Source organism: Protomyctophum bolini (genome assembly GCF_963924005.1).
Source record: "Protomyctophum bolini genome assembly, chromosome: 10".
Taxonomy (NCBI): Eukaryota; Metazoa; Chordata; class Actinopteri; order Myctophiformes; family Myctophidae; genus Protomyctophum; species Protomyctophum bolini.
The window spans coordinates 40,660,698-40,676,835 of record NC_137871.1 but is presented as its reverse complement, the minus strand read 5'-3'; the positions used below and the strand labels follow the sequence as shown (position 1 = coordinate 40,676,835).

General features: G+C 42.8%; 1 protein-coding gene across 2 annotated transcripts in view; it reads right to left on the bottom strand.

Moving 5' to 3' along the window:
* Nucleotides 1–16,138, bottom strand: part of atp8a1 (ATPase phospholipid transporting 8A1) — a 145,183-nt gene that overhangs the window by 68,087 nt on the left and 60,958 nt on the right. For both annotated transcript variants that reach the window (XM_080773825.1, XM_080773826.1), the window contains exons 16-22: nt 13,555–13,627; nt 5,455–5,560; nt 3,591–3,673; nt 2,691–2,740; nt 1,932–2,001; nt 1,510–1,594; nt 299–438 (exon numbers count right to left, since the gene is read on the bottom strand). In XM_080773825.1, coding sequence (XP_080629951.1) covers nt 299–438; nt 1,510–1,594; nt 1,932–2,001; nt 2,691–2,740; nt 3,591–3,673; nt 5,455–5,560; nt 13,555–13,627 — 607 coding nt within the window. The remainder of the gene's footprint in view (nt 1–298; nt 439–1,509; nt 1,595–1,931; nt 2,002–2,690; nt 2,741–3,590; nt 3,674–5,454; nt 5,561–13,554; nt 13,628–16,138) is intronic.

The following is a 16,138-nucleotide window of genomic DNA, read 5'->3' as shown; positions in this document are numbered from 1 at the left end:
GGCATATGCATAGGCTCAACTTATAGCATTTTATGTAGACATACTGTAGCATAAATAGTGTATACGCATAGTTTCATTATATAGATATTCCACTGTTAGGTTCTTAGCTTATGTATCATTCATGATGAATATCTTTTTGTATTTGATGCATTACCATGTTTTTTGTTCTTGCTTACTGTGCATCACTCTGGATTAAGGGATAGGCGTCATAAGGCGTCATGTGGCATGGAGTGAGTTTTTAAGGGCGTCTGCTAAATGCCTAAATTGTAAATCATAGGTCAAACAACACGTAACAAACCTTCTCTATGAGTTCGTAGCTCTCCTCCAGTTTGAGGGCTCTGTTCTGCAGAGAGGTGCCGGCCCTGTGATGAAGCTCCAACCACTGCTGGTAGGATGACTCACTGATGTCTGCCACGGCATAGCACAGAGTACGCAGCCCTGGGTGGAGAGAACAGTAGAATGTCAATCCTGTATAATAATTACATCCATGGTGATTGTGTTGATTGATGGTCCAATGTCACTTAAAGTTTCAACAGTTTGGCTCAGCACCAAGAATGGAGGATGGCGTTACATATTTTATTTCCAATGTCAATTGTAACCATCCTAAGTCCCTGCAGCAATATTTGGCAAGTGAGTTGTGAGCTCTGAATTCCTGGGTCAGAATGACAACATGCTGTGATCTAGTAAGCCCTACCTATCTCTGGCATGTCAAAAACATGCAAATGAAAACCAGGTCCGTGTGAGATGCTGCCGATTCTGGTTGTAGTTAAAATTGTGAATCTGTCTTAAGAGAGCCAAGCTAGATTAAAACGTTGGCTGGTTCGGCACGAATTCCATGCAATAATATGCAGAGAATGCCAAATTCTAAAATAAACAGTGATCCAAACTTAAAAAGGAGTTTTCTATTGGATCTTTAGAAAACAGTGTGATCTGAGATAGCTGTACAGTTACAGTGCCACTAGTCTACAGAAAAAGACGCCCTTCTACTGTTGTTTCACTAGGGGGCAGTATAAACACAGAGCAGACGAAAGGTACACACACAACCTACAATGCAGTCATTCTCGGGTGCAGTATGTAGTTCAGACAAGTCATTGGTCCGACAAATGACTACCCACCTCATCTCCTAACCTAACCATAACCAACCCACCTCATCTCCTAACCTAACCATAACCGCAAGCATGCGGATGAATGTCGGACTAATGCCCTGTCTGAAAAGCGTCCACCCCCTGTTATTCTCTGCACATTGTCTTTACTACTACCTTAGTACTAGTACCTTTACTCTCATCTTAACACGTGAAAATGATTCAAATGTATGTCTAATGTGTATGTATAAGTGACGGACACAAAAGAATCCTCCAACGCAACTGTCTATCAGTGAGTGATGTGATGATTATACATTTACCAGGAGAGAAAAGGTGAAAAGGAAAATGTACGGTGTGCATACTGCAGTACTAACACAAGAGGATGTTATAACTTCTGGCCAACAGGGGGCGTTGTTTGTCCACTCACCCTCGGTGGCAAACGCTTCCAGGTGCTTCAGTGTGATCTCTTTGTACCTGGAGCTGTCGGCTAGACGGTCGCAAACAACGGTGTCCTGCAGCAGCAACAACAAAATAAAGAGTCCTAGTGATTGGCTACTCGTATACAGAGCAAAGAAGGGGAAAAAAGGTCTTAGACAGAAACATATTCCTTCCTATTTCGAATGTCAGCACCTAAGCAGAGACTTGGATGAGAGGCTTGGCACTAGATTGGCTTTGTTACTTTTCTTGCATATGGCATTTCTACCATAAAACAGCAGAAAGCAGCTCAAAGAGGGAAGGCAGTGAGGGGAGCGGAGGGGGAGACTAGAGAGAAGCGTTCGACAGACACTCCTGTGGTAATGATGGCGATGGCTCGCCGTGCGTTGCCATGGAGAGAGACAAGACACTCACGGCTCCTTTGCAGTAGAGGCGGATCTTCCCAGATGGCATGCGCATGATGACCGACATCCTCTTCCTAGTACTGAGAGATAGAGAGAGAGGAGCAGATCAAAGAGTGAGGGAGAGAGAGAGAGAGATAAAGAAAGGGGACAAAGAGAAATTGATAGAAACAGAAAGAGGGAAAGAGAGAGGGGGAGCAAGAGAACATCCCAAGCTGTTACAGCCACCTGAGCAAATGATCACACACACACTGTACTATTTGAACAGGCGTCTTTTGAAATTAAAAATACATGTCATCACGTATCTCATTCTATTTGTATAGAATAAGGTTTTACAAAAACAATAATGATCACCTTACGGCACCACGGTATCTGCACATTGGCTGATCACCTTATAGCGATGATTTGATTGGCTGAGCACATTGAAGATAAAAGTGAGGGTAGAAAATTGTAGACGCAAAAGTCAGGATGCAAATTGTGATTGGCCAGAATGAGACGATATATGATGGGTGTGATTTTATTTTGTAAATCTGTTGCAGATTTTCAACCTGGATCCTATTGTTCTGATGCCAATAATACAGAAAGAATTATACTATTGTCTTCTGTGCATCGACCATATGAGGTGTATACACCTGATGACATGAAATGACACCCCACTATAATTATTGTCCTCAAATTAGAAAAATTTGATCTCTTTTTTTAAATTATTGTTTACTGTAAGGAATTTAGAGTATTTTCGACCTAGATAAAGTGATCGAGAGAGAGATAATACCTTGTGAACTCCAGGACATGAAGCAGCTCAAACCTCTGCTCCGAGCCAAGCTAAGAAAAGAAGAACATGAGACTCTGTGTTACTGCAACAGGAAACTGAAGTCAGCTTCACTCTTCTTCCATGATATCATCTTGCCTCTAACTGCACAAACCACAATCCCCAGTCCCTGTCCAATCAGGCCTAATTGCGCTTTAACAGTATTTATCAGTAACAAGCGCTGCCCAGACGGTGGCAAAATTATAAGGTAAGAGATTCAATTTTACTCCCTAATTGTGGAAAGCGCCAGGTACAAGTTGGGCAGATTGAGTAGATGCTGAGGGCCTTAGAAGGCTAATAAAGGTTAAAGAACTTAAAGACAAGATGTTCTCAAGGGACTAAAATCAGAGAACAAGTTTGGCCTCAGTGTCTCTGCCTGTAGTCATCAGGTTAGCTCATTAAAGGAACGACATACTGAGGTGACCTTTCATCTGGAGAACACACACACACACACACACACACACACACGCGCACACACACGCACACACGCACGCACGCACGCACGCACGCACGCACGCACGCACGCACGCACGCACGCCTTAACTTTATCATGAATAGTTATTATATTCAAACAATATAATTTGTTCGTTGATGAAAATCAAAATGATAGTATAGTAAATAACTAGTATGTACCAACTATGATATACCGGTATACATTCGTTTTTCTTATCATGGAGGATTGCTCCGTGCAAAGTCTATGGACTTTAACGTTTGTTTAGTGCACTAATGACGACGTAAGACCTCATGTGGCCGATATAAATACGCTCTAGGTTCATAATACAATCCATTTGTAATTAATGCATTGTATATTACTTTTAATAATAGGAAGAGCCTGCATGGTGCTCATGATGATGACGTTCTTACCGATTCCATGATGACGGTGTCTGGGGTTCTGCCAGAGAACACAAAGCCCAGGCTCTGCGCTGCTCTCACTAGTGCTCCTTCATCTATCAAACAAACAAACAAACACACGTCACAGCTTTCTATGCAACATGGGCCATACATGTGATATGTTAAGACCCACATTCATATTTTGTACAGGCTTTGTATCAGCCAGGGCATGTTTTTAACCACAAGGAAAGCAAATCAAAACTTTTTATTTTTTTAACTTTATGCCATAGATTTGTTTTACTCTAAAGGGCCTTGCAAACGTGAAGCGAGGAACGCAGGCGTTGTTGCCTGGATCAACACAGGTCTCCTCCAGGTCTGTTGAAGAGGGGCGCAACAACGCAAGGGTAAAAAAAAAAGCTAAACAGAATCCAGGTCTGGTGAGTCGCGGTCGTGTGCACTTAACGAGCACGCGCACAACAAATTCACGGGACCGCGCTCACGTAAATATGCTTGCTTGCACAAAAACATTGAAAATGAACTATAGGCGTGTTTTATCGCTCCCCGTTTGCAAGGCCCTTAAGGCAAACATGTGCCATCTCGTCCTAGTGCACACCAGAGTTCGCCATTAGGGCACTAAAAGACCTTGGATTCAAATTTTATATCACATTTTGTGTTCGAAGCCTGAAGGGTAAGACAATAAAATCCACTTCACTTAGCCAAGAATCTCTTCTCCACCACTCAGCTCCAAAATACCATACCAGTACTCAGGCTGAAATAAACCCTTGTCTTTAAAACCCTCCAGGGTTTAAAGAACAAAACAACAATAATGTGAAATGAAGATGCATCAGCATGATTTTTGATCCAGTCAAGGTGGTTGATATGCAAAGTAAAAATAGAGAGAACAGCATTGATATAATGATATTATTATGAGCTTATTGAGGCTTCTGTAGCCGAGAATAATCACAGCAAGAAATATCCCGAAATATCCTATAGTCACTGCAGTAACCTTCATTGGGAATAATGGTCTCAAAAATAGCCATCTGATGTTGTGATCCGACTGTCCTCCTGTAATTGGAAGGCCACCAATTCAATCCCTTGGGATAGCAATGTGTCTACCGATACCTTACAACTAGAGTCTATTCATTTAATGTGTCTACCGATGCCTTACAACTACAGTCTATTCATTTCAAAAAGGGCCACTCGCAAACGTAGGAACATTTTGCGAAGTTCTTCCCTAATCTCCATGAATTCGGGCTTGCGGACTGCGGAGACATAAATAGCCTACCGGTAGTGTGGAGAAGAAAAGAATCATAGTGTAGGGGAAAAAAACATTTTTACCAATTACCCAAATGCCCCCGCTCAGTTATCAATCGCTATAGCACACAGAGTTCACTGCCTGTCTCATTGACAATTTCTTATAAAATGTATTGTGAATTTGCCCGTGTCCTTGGGCCGACGTAAATGATGATAGCACATGATCAAATCCCACCAGAGCCTCCTCCACAGTTGTGACTCCACTCCACTAAAGTGACTAAACTGCCCTCTTCCTCATTATAAAGAATTATAGTAGTCTGACGTGTGCCGGTAGGTGACTTGATGCATGCACCGAACGTACATGCAACATCCCCGGTTTGATTCCAGACGGAGATCTGTGTTACCCCCCCCCCCCCCCCACCCAAATAAACTTGATTAACCAACATGAACCCTAGCATCCCAATTCTGGGCATGTCATAACAGGGTAACATTCTGCAAAATAAGACGAACATTCAGCAAAAAAAAGGAAAAGCCGGCAAAGAGTCATTTTCATGGTTATTTTCAGCGAAGAGATTTGGAGTAAAGGGGAAAAGGGAGGTGACCCAGTATCAACAAAGTATAGGGTTAAAAAAGTGTGCTATACCTGGAGATGCCGCTTGGTAGGTGAGTGTGTCCCCAGTGTGCTCAGGGACGGCGGTATGACAGATGGCCATCATGGTCATGAAGTCTAGAATGACAGGCGCTGTGGGCTGAAGGAGAGTAATGGGAAGGAGGGACGAGGGTGGAAGAGAGGTAAGGATGGAGGCCGACAGAGGGAGGGAGAGTTATTAAGTGAGAGTGGGAGGCACAAAGGAGAGCAATATATAGTAATGTACAGTACATGGAAAATATTCTGACGGGCTGCAATTTCTCAAATATTATGCTTGATTGATTGAGATTGTTTATTTATTTCCGTGTCCTGCACACAATGTGCCCAACCCTCATGGGTTTATAAGACACCGTTTCACAATTGCATTTACAGCATGTTTACATTACATCATTCAGGGGTTCTCAACCTGTGGGGGTCCCCAAATGACAAAAATAAAATAAAATAGCAACTGAATGGCTGGAAAAGAGAAATGAAGAGTTTACATAGTACACATAGTACATGCATAAACTTTCCTTAATGATTATATCTGGTTTCAGTATTTATTCATGATGTATTTTCACTATTATGGTTATTGTAGCGGTCAATTTGTATTGGGGGTGGGGAGGGGGGGCGGGGGTCACGAGACACGGCCAAAGCATTTCTGGGGGTCCCCGGCCAAAAACGCTGAGAACCCCTGACATAATTCATTACATTACAACTCAGATTTATACAGAGTACTCTGTCTTCTTTCCCAAGCTTGACAAATAAAATCTGCCACAACAAAAGTCCCTTTGGCAAAACATATCTCCAAATACACATTAACAGACTGCTAAACCCAAGTTTCCTGAGGTAATTGATTGAGTCTTTTCCGGCTAAACACGGCTTTCCCGGGTTTTGTTTTATCGAGCCTGGAGGGCGCTTTTGATAACTCACGAGGACATCATTCGATTTCTGCGGGTTCTTTGTGACACGTCCCCGTGCTGGTGGGGGCCGATGGAACATCCCCATACAATGGGTTTCTATGGGACGACGCGGCGCAATACAAATGCCTCTGTTTTTCTACCTTTCGTGTCACGGAACGATCATGGATTTATTGTCCCACTAGGACACTCGTGCACGCTATTTTAAAAGGCACCCGTGGGTGGAATGGAACAACGTACATTGGGTGATTCTTCAAAGGTTAGTGAAAAACACGAGGGGTTGAATATTAATTAATGAAGCAGTTAAAGTGTTAACTGAATGATAGCATATGTTGACTAATTATATACCTGCATAATACAGACATGTATCTATTAATTAGTAAAGTAACAGGCCCAGTCTACTCTACAGTACATAGTGAGAGCATCTGAGGTTAATGTATAAGGAATACATAACATGGACTAAGAGACTGGAAAACAACAGCTTCTTTCCAAGAACTGTGACAGCACTGATGGACCTATGGCTAAAATTGTCCCCTAAACACACAAGACACGTGAGTCACAAACATTCACACCCAGGAATCGCCCTGTACAACCACTGTGAACCAAGCCCCAGCCCCCGAGAGGAAGCATTGAAGCCAAACGGACATGCTGGCTCGGACATGCAGGCGAAAACAGCAGCTCGATCGGAACTGGGCCCATCTATGTCATGGAATTGCTCCGTTGAACCTACTGTATGGGTAGAGCTCATAAGACAGCGGCGGTGCTCGTTCATGACTCGCACACGCACGAACGACTTGCGAGTGCTCGTTCACACTTTCGGCCCGGTGCGTTCATGAATGCAATTCTATGATGTAGTCAGATGGGTGGAAAGGGGAGTATGTGCTGGGTGAGCAACAATATGCAACAAAGTGGATGGGAGGGGTATTCCGGTGCCGTCTCTATTATTTATAACACCATGCTCTGAACTAGGCCGATTATCAGACTGAAGCTTCACTCAGTGAGTGGGCGGTGTCTATGGTCTGGAGCCAGGCTAACTGCTGAACCATTATTGGTCAACTGTGCAGCTTCACTGCAGAAGAGAGGTCATCATTCAAGTCATCAACTTAATTTCATCAGCCCGTGTAGGGTTTCAAACCAGCAACCTTCCAGTTAACTAGCTCACTTTGCTAGCCTCAAGTCTAGACTACCACCTTCCCCATCAGAGGCTGCAGAAACAGCAGGCCCCAATCAGCACCCTCATTAGAGCTTTCATAAACTGACTGACTGATCTCCCACTAAAAACCAAGTGTTTCCTTGTTGGATTCACACTGTACTGCCGGCTGTGAAGTCAAAACCCCATTAAATATAAAAATAACAGTATGCGCCTACTTTTGGTGTGATGTGTGCTCTTGGTTGAGAAATAACGAGCTGGAGCTGAGACGAATGGATGGATATTAACACATTAAGGTGCTAGGTGCTGCAGTAAACAGAAAACGAACTGGCCATCTTGTTTGCCGCACACATCCAGTCGTCGTTGTTCCTTTCAAATGCCTTTATCTCGGATTCCTTTCCCAGATTTTCCTGGTCAAAACAAGCTTTATTCGATGACCCATAGCCAAAGTACTTAATGGTAGCAGTAACACTCCTCTGCAAGTGAAACTAAATCGTCTGACGGTCTGTCACAACATACAATTACAGTAACATCCCTTTCCGTTTTTTGGGGTCGGGTGAATTATTACATACTTTTTACCTTTTTTGTATCAATTTATTTAAAAAAACAGTATATTTAACTTACAAGATAATAAAATAATCAACAGTTGCAGCTCTACACGAGACTCCACGTTTCTAAACATTGCAATAACTCAATGAAGCACTGTGCATGCATAATAATTAAATCCTCTTTTATCCTTGCACACTGCACTGTCCCCTGGTTTGTAATGAGAGCTCTTTGAAGAGAGAACTGTGTCAGAGAACAAAGGAGCCATGAAAGAAGAAGGCAGGACGAATCAAAGGCTTATTCTTTTCCACAAATGAAAGTCCACAGGGCCCGTTGCAGCCCAGGTGGCAGTTAGGGCCCTCCCTGCCCCCCGTAGGACCCGTTGCAGCTCAGGTGGCAGTTAGGGCCCTCCCTAATTGCGTGTGACACAAACATCGCAAGAGTGGATCGACCCAAGAGTATAATACGCGAGCGTGTGTCTCTCTCTTCAAAGTCATTTTCAACTTTCCCTCACGGTACTTGTCCACTATCGGTCTCGTGCCGGTATTTAGCCTTAGATAGAGTTTACCACCAGCTTTGGGCTGCATTCGCAAACAACCCGACTCCGAGGAGACGGTGCCCCGGGGCGACGGGTGCACGTGCGTGTGTGTACATCTGCATGTGTTCTGTGAGCACCAGATAGGCCAGGGTGATGGTCACCTAAGCGGAGAGCTTAGAGAACGTCACTACGCCCACAGAGGGCTCTGACTGACAGTGCGATAAGATGTGACAGCTAAAATGGTGCCACCAACTCTCGCCCCCGCAGACTCCTGGGTAAATCTCTGTCGCGGCAACGGTGACGGACACTCATCGCTTCAGACACGTCCAGTGTGGAAAGAAGGTGAAGAGGCGACACAGTAGGAAACAGAGGGCCCGAGTGAGGCAAGCAAACAGACAGGAATAGAGTCAATACGAAGCACTCAAGGGGATGTCTGTGTTTATTTATTTATAGTTTAAGATTATGTTTTTCAGCATTTCTGCTTTATTCATGATGAAGAGTGAACAGAGAGACAGGAAAGGTGTGAAATAAGGGGGGGGGTTATATGCAAGTCTTGGGTCAGATTCGATCCCGGACGGCTGTGGGAAGAACTATCGCCTTATTTATGTGGGATGGGTTCTTACCAGGTGAGCTACCGGGGAACCCTGGGGATGTTCATTTTGGGTCAATGTCATTATTCCGACGGCACGTTGATCCGACTCGCCACATTACTAATCCTGTCCCTAAATGCATGTGAAGCCATGTTTCCGACTAATGCACCATCAGAATTACGAGCGGATCCCGTTCATTCATTTTCATCACTGAACACTGGTCCATAAAGGCCGGAGTGATGCTAAACTGTTGTTAATGTGTGGGCTTAGGCATGATTAACCACATAAGCCCTGCCTATACTTCGTCATACATGATGCGATGCAATGTGTTGTGAGCTTGTAGACAGATTTTTGGCTAAAATAATAATGCCAAGTTGAAAGTGTTTAAGGAGGTACAGTATGACCTCTGAATGTAGATAGTGTTTTAACTTGAATGCGTTGATCCAAGGAGGATTTGTTGCAAGTCATTCCACAATTTTGATCTACTCATATCTCAAAAGGTGACATGTTCCTACTGTAAAAGAACAACAAAAAGTGATAATACATGCAAGAGATAAGAGTGCAAGAAACGGAGACATGCACCACCAATTAGGCAGAACGCTTACACAGCTACAAGGACCATTTGCCTGTTTTTCCTCCCAATTAGCAATGTGTGCACTGCTGGTTTCTCGGTATGTAGGCTAACCAAAGCAGATCCTAGACAAACTCATTAATGTGTGGAGAGTTTCTGCTGTCACAACATGGCAAACATCACAGTGGGATTAGTTCCCTTCCCTAGGCGACACCGCTGCATGTAAGTAATTAGACGTGACATCTCGCCTCCCCCACAATGTCTGGCAACCCAGTGACTCAACCAGCCAATCAATCACAGCTGCCTTTAACCCATCTCGAATGTTACAGGTGGCACCTGCTACGTACCCTGCTCTACAAACTATGTTACAGGTGGCACCTGCTACCCTGCTCTACAAACTGTTACAGGTGGCACCTGCTACCCTGCTCTACAAACTATGTTACAGGTGGCACCTGCTACCCTGCTCTACAAACTCTGTTACAGGTGGCACCTGCTACCCTGCTCTACAAACTATGTTACAGGTGGCACCTGCTACCCTGCTCTACAAACTATGTTACAGGTGGCACCTGCTACCCCGCTCTACAAACTGTTACAGGTGGCACCTGCTACCCCGCTCTACAAACTATGTTACAGGTGGCACCTGCTACCCTGCTCTACAAACTCTGTTACAGGTGGCACCTGCTACCCTGCTCTACAAACTCTGTTACAGGTGGCACCTGCTACCCTGCTCTACAAAACTATGTTACAGGTGGCACCTGCTACCCCGCTCTACAAACTCTGTTACAGGTCCAAAATGTGTGTGACAGACTATATTCCTGAGACCGATTCATGGATCGACTTCTTAAGGTGAATCACACAGAACTGATTATCAAGCAGTGCCAAATTATATTAGCTTTCATTACATGAAGGATGACGCACGATGGAAAGATGACTACATATCAAAGTCAGCCTTTATGCTAGTGTAAGCCATCAGCTGGAGTAGCACTGTAGGAACACCCACTTGAATTACATAGTTCGGAAACTATTTCCCTACTGAATACATTACATGCTTGTTGCATTCCAAGTTGGATAGTTTCTACAAGATCTGGGATCCACATTTGGACTATATTAGAGCTACGTTGTCTGCTGCCGTGCTTAGGAGATTTCCATGCCAAATAACTGTCTGTATGGCTTTGTCATACCATTGTCTGATACCAGACAGTGGCCTTGTGGTTAGAGTGTCCGCCCTGAAACTGGGTCATACCAAAGACTGTATAATTGGACCCAATGCCTCCCTGCTTGGCACTCAGCATCAAAGGGTTGGATTGGGGGGGTCAAATCTACTAATCAAATGATTCCCGAGCGCGGCACGGCTGCCGCTCACCACTCCTTGGCTGCGGCTCACCGCTCCAAGAGACGGGATGCGGAGAACAAATTTCACTGTGGTAACGTGTGTATCAAATCGTATGACTTTGAACATTGATATCCTTGGTAACTGATCTTTTCACCACTGTTGTTTTTTACATTATATTATTACATATTAACCATTACATGGTTTCTAAAATAAAGCTCAGTTTTAATAGACTTTGCTTTTTCATTTTGTCATGTGTTTGAGTGGTCCTCTTGTCGTTGGGGTTTGTTTATATTTTCTTTAATAAAATCAATAAACATATTTCACAAAAAAAGACAATATAGGGCAGGGGTTCACAAACGTTTTCTTCCAAGAACCCCCAAAAAGGCTATAGCCTATGGCTGCAGCCCCACTTTTGTAACAAAATGTAATAATTCATTTTAATTTATTTTTGAAAAATGTCAACAAAAAGACACTATTAATTTTAATTAAAATTCTATTCATGCTTTTTTGTTCAGTACTTTCCAATTGCCCCCCCAGGTGGCCCATCTGGAGGCCATGCCCTCCACTTTGAAAACCACTGTTCTAGAGTTTTGAAAACATTTTATAATTACAGTAGCAACCGTATAAAAACAGACAACATCTCAGAATGAGCTAATTAGGCTGTGTTTGTGCTTGTGTTTGCATTCGCCTTAAGAGGAAACATTAGTCACACTGTTGGCATGATTTTAATCACAGATTTACTGATTATTCAGGAAATTACATAAGGTTAGATTAATGTAAATTTATTATAAATGTTTTGGGGTGTCGAGAAATGTCTGAAAGCGTACTTGAACATTCTACTGGGAGAAAACCACTCTAACCACTCTTTGAACATTGCAAATGAAAACATCAGTTAGCTTCTCGCATCAATACATTATGTCACCATTCAAAAGACCCTTTTCTTCTCACCATTTAAAAGACCAACACAACCCACATTAGTCTAACTTATTTATAAACAGTATTAGATTCAGCATCTTATCTTAAAACTCTCTTAGGACTACACACTGCCAACATTTCACTTTGACTACAGCAGTCTTCTGTTCATCCATTCCATGCTGTCAGCTGACAGGACATTCAAACACCCAAGTATTGTCTCACTCTCTGCATCCAATCAGAGAAGTCTTCTCGTCACTGGGTCTACCAATTAAATGTAGTCTTGTTCTCGCTCTCGAGAAGTCACTGGGTCTGCCAATTAAATGTCGCCTTGTTCGCGCTCTCGAGAAGAAATCCACCTGCTCATAATGACTTCCTGGACAGTCAGTCAGTTCAGACACAGAGGAGAATCCAAGTCAGATTCTGACAAGTCGTCAGGGTGGATGATGTAACATAACAACAGTTCCTTGGAGACGTTGGCAGTGATGCGGTTGAGAGCCGCTAGAGAACGCCAGCTGAACGAGCGCAGTGTTGTGAGCGCACCGCAGCCAACAGCCTGTACAACCACAGAATAGCTGGCATGATAGAATGGAGGGCCTTTCCTGTACAGCATTAGGTCAGATCCATATTTGAATCCAGGTTTTGGAACCCAGCCTTTAGATCTGTAGAAATTATAGGCGGTGTATGACCACGGGAAGTTGCTCTGAATGGACCGGAACCGTCGCCAGAGCTGGACAACAGACTGAGGTTCCTGGTCAGAGTAGACAGAGAGGCAGCCCAGTGCATACACCAAGAAAAACGCCTCCTCCAGAGTGAGTTGTAGATACTCTGTGAGTCCGAATGGACTGACCTTCGCCTGTCTGTTCCCCTCCTGCTCTACCTGCTCTATGCCATCAGCATCCAGCAGGAACCGGCAGTCTGCAACGACCCGTATGCTATACGGCCACAAAATAGTTGGTCGGAGGTGCCGTGCTCTGGTCTGGCTCTGGATAGAATGCCTTTACCAAAATAACCCTTCCCATATATGAGCACAAAACTTATGACATGATATTATGATATCATGGTTTTCAAGATATTCAAGGGACTCACAGTGTACGACTGTATAACTACTTCAAAAGAGTGAGAAATGCCCACGGGCACAACACCAGAGGGAGCTCCACTGATCTCATTCCCCCCAGATTTGGCATCAACATGAGGATGAATGAATTCAAAAATGTGGAATGCCCACATGTGTTACTGCTCCTAGTATGATGCTTTCTTGTATAGTATTGCTTTATATACGTGGTTTTCAACCCTTTTCATGTCTTGATGAATTGAATAGGACCACAATGGAAACAAGCCCTCAGGGCTTTACTGTATGTGTTGTCCCTTTAGCAATATTGTGTAACTGTACCTGTGTACAGTTATACAATATTGATAAAACTGTTGCAAACTGTTAATAAAGTATTCAATCAATCAGCTAGACAGATATAGAAACTGACATCTCCATATATGGGCAGAAAAGGACACTGACAGACGGGTACAACAGGTACCAAACAAATTGGCTTTTACTTACGTGATTGTTTTGGAGATTTTCCAGTAAGCTTGGGTCATTGAATCCTGCCTCCTCCGATGACTGTGTGCTGTGCCTGGAAGAGAGACAGCAGAGACAAAACCACAAGGTTCACTGAAGTGCTTTATAATGTAATAACACACACGTGTACAAGACTAGAACAGTTAGTCAGTGTAGTTGGTGTGGTCAGGGCCAAGTACAGTACACCAGGTACCACTTTGATTTGCCTTTATGTATGAAATGTGCTACATATAAAAAGGTCCCATTTATGATTGACTGTAGACTGGCTAAATTCTCAAAATGTCATTTTATGATTACTGCAATAGCAAAATTGAGATACAGTAGTACATATTGCAACCTTTTGACATTATCCAGAAGTTTGCGCGTCAATTACACATCCCAGACTCTTCTGCCTCCTGCCTCCCAGACTGTGGAACAAACTCTCCATTGCAGTCAGCAGAACTGCAGACTGACTCCCAATTTTCCGCCAACCTGAAGACTCACCTCTTCAGACGCCACCTCATATTCGCCATACCCCTTCCTGCCACAGTGCCACCTTCTGCTCGACAGACGCTAGCAACTAACCAAGCAACTGACTACCATGCAGACATCCTGGTTATTCGTAAAATATTTTCTTGACCACAATGTTAAGAATGTTATTTAAACAAATTCTAGGTTCATTGATTACCTGGTATCCTATAGCTTCAATGTACAGTACTAATTATTATTTATGATAGTATATTGTTTAGACCAGTAGTTCTCAAACTTTTTTGACACCCCTGTAAATAACTTTTTTTTAAATCCACACCACCCCTGAATTACATTGCAACTTTTTAGAACATTATGTCATAAGACTCCACGTAAATATGCAAATCTTTCCCTCGAAGATCCAGTATAAACGTGAGTTTTTAAAATAACGTTATACTTGACATTTAACCACCTCAACCCCAGCATCCCTATTCTGAGGAGAACACTCACTAAAAATAGCAGATCTGCAAGTTCACAATGTCACGTGTTGTGAGCTTGTAAATCTGCTATTTATTTTGTAGAGATTTGTTGTCGATGGAAAAAGAATGCGCCAAGTACAGTGCAATTCAGGGTCCAACTAGAAGATTTAAATGGTTGAACTGAAGTGATATTGATAAATGCCAAATGGAGCGTAGCCTGCGGAGTTAGTTCATGCAGACATACTCGAGGGGGCTCATGCCATGTTCAAAGGCACATACTATACTCAGGGGTTAACATGCTGCATTACTAGCCGATTTGGTCACATTTTCAGAAAACCCTTAAACATTCATAAAAATACAAATAAATTCAAGATTTTTTCGTATGACAAAGAAGTATTTGCTCCAATCAACATATCACAGAAAAATAAGAGTTGAACAAATTATTGGAAAGGCAGGACTATCATGACAGTATGTCCTTTACAAATATGTATGTAAACTTTTGATCACAACTGTATGTGTGTGTGTAGATTAGAAGAGAGAGAGAGCGAGAGAGAGAGAGAGAGCACTGCGCTTTACTCCGTGCTGACAGAAAACAGCCACAACACGTTAAAAGTACTTCGTTTGTTGTACTTACTAGAAAAGAAGGAGGAGCAGCCACGCATATCCATAAGTAGTTCTGGGATAGAAAATTGCACTAAATACTGTTATTCATGACGGTAGCAGCTACAGCCTCTGCTAGTTAACTAGCAAGCTAACTGCAAGCTAACTGGCTATCCAAATGCTAACCAAAACAAACTGTGGACCAGGGTTGCCACATTTCTTGAATGTGAGAAACAAGCAACCAGGTCTATAAAAATGTTAATAGGCCAGATCAAAGTCAGAAATTCTAATATCGTATGCACACTTGTATTCTCATTCTATAATAAATATTGGTTAAATCTATTCGTGAGTTGTCTGACTGAAGTGGAAAAAACGACAGTCTCAGCAGGAATACTGCAAAGGTTTGAGGCTTGAAAATATGAAAGCATATACAGGAATTTGAGTTTAGAACTGCATCACAAACCAATTAAAAGGCACTGTCATGCTGCAGCCATATTTGATTGACATGACGACATTTGCACTATTTTAACTCATTGAATAGCTACAGTATCTGGATAGTGTGTTTCAGGGGCTTGATTGTATGACATATACAGTACAGTGGCAATACTGTCCATGCTGGTTGGTAGTGGGAGACCCTTTGGCAACTCAGTGTCCTGAAAGAACTCTTGCACGACATCTCATAGAGAGGACATGGGGAGAAATATTACAGAATTCTGTATTCCCCAAGAGTTCTCATTAATTTTGCATCCTCACATGTGGGTGTGCTATTCCTTGGTGGCAGTTGTGTTTTTATAAGACACAAAAGGAATGGGTACCAAAGAGACAAAATAATTGCTAGTATGGCTTATAAGAGTGTCGGCGACCCATCACCCCAATCAGAATCATCCATTGAAACATAAAATGATCTTGTAAATTAGATAAAAAAGGAAACATGCCTATATCTATTTATAAAAACTAGTGTTGAATGTCATTTTATAGACTACAAATAAAAAGGTAAGCATCAATAGTACATAGCCCACGTCTGCTTACAAACCTCATGA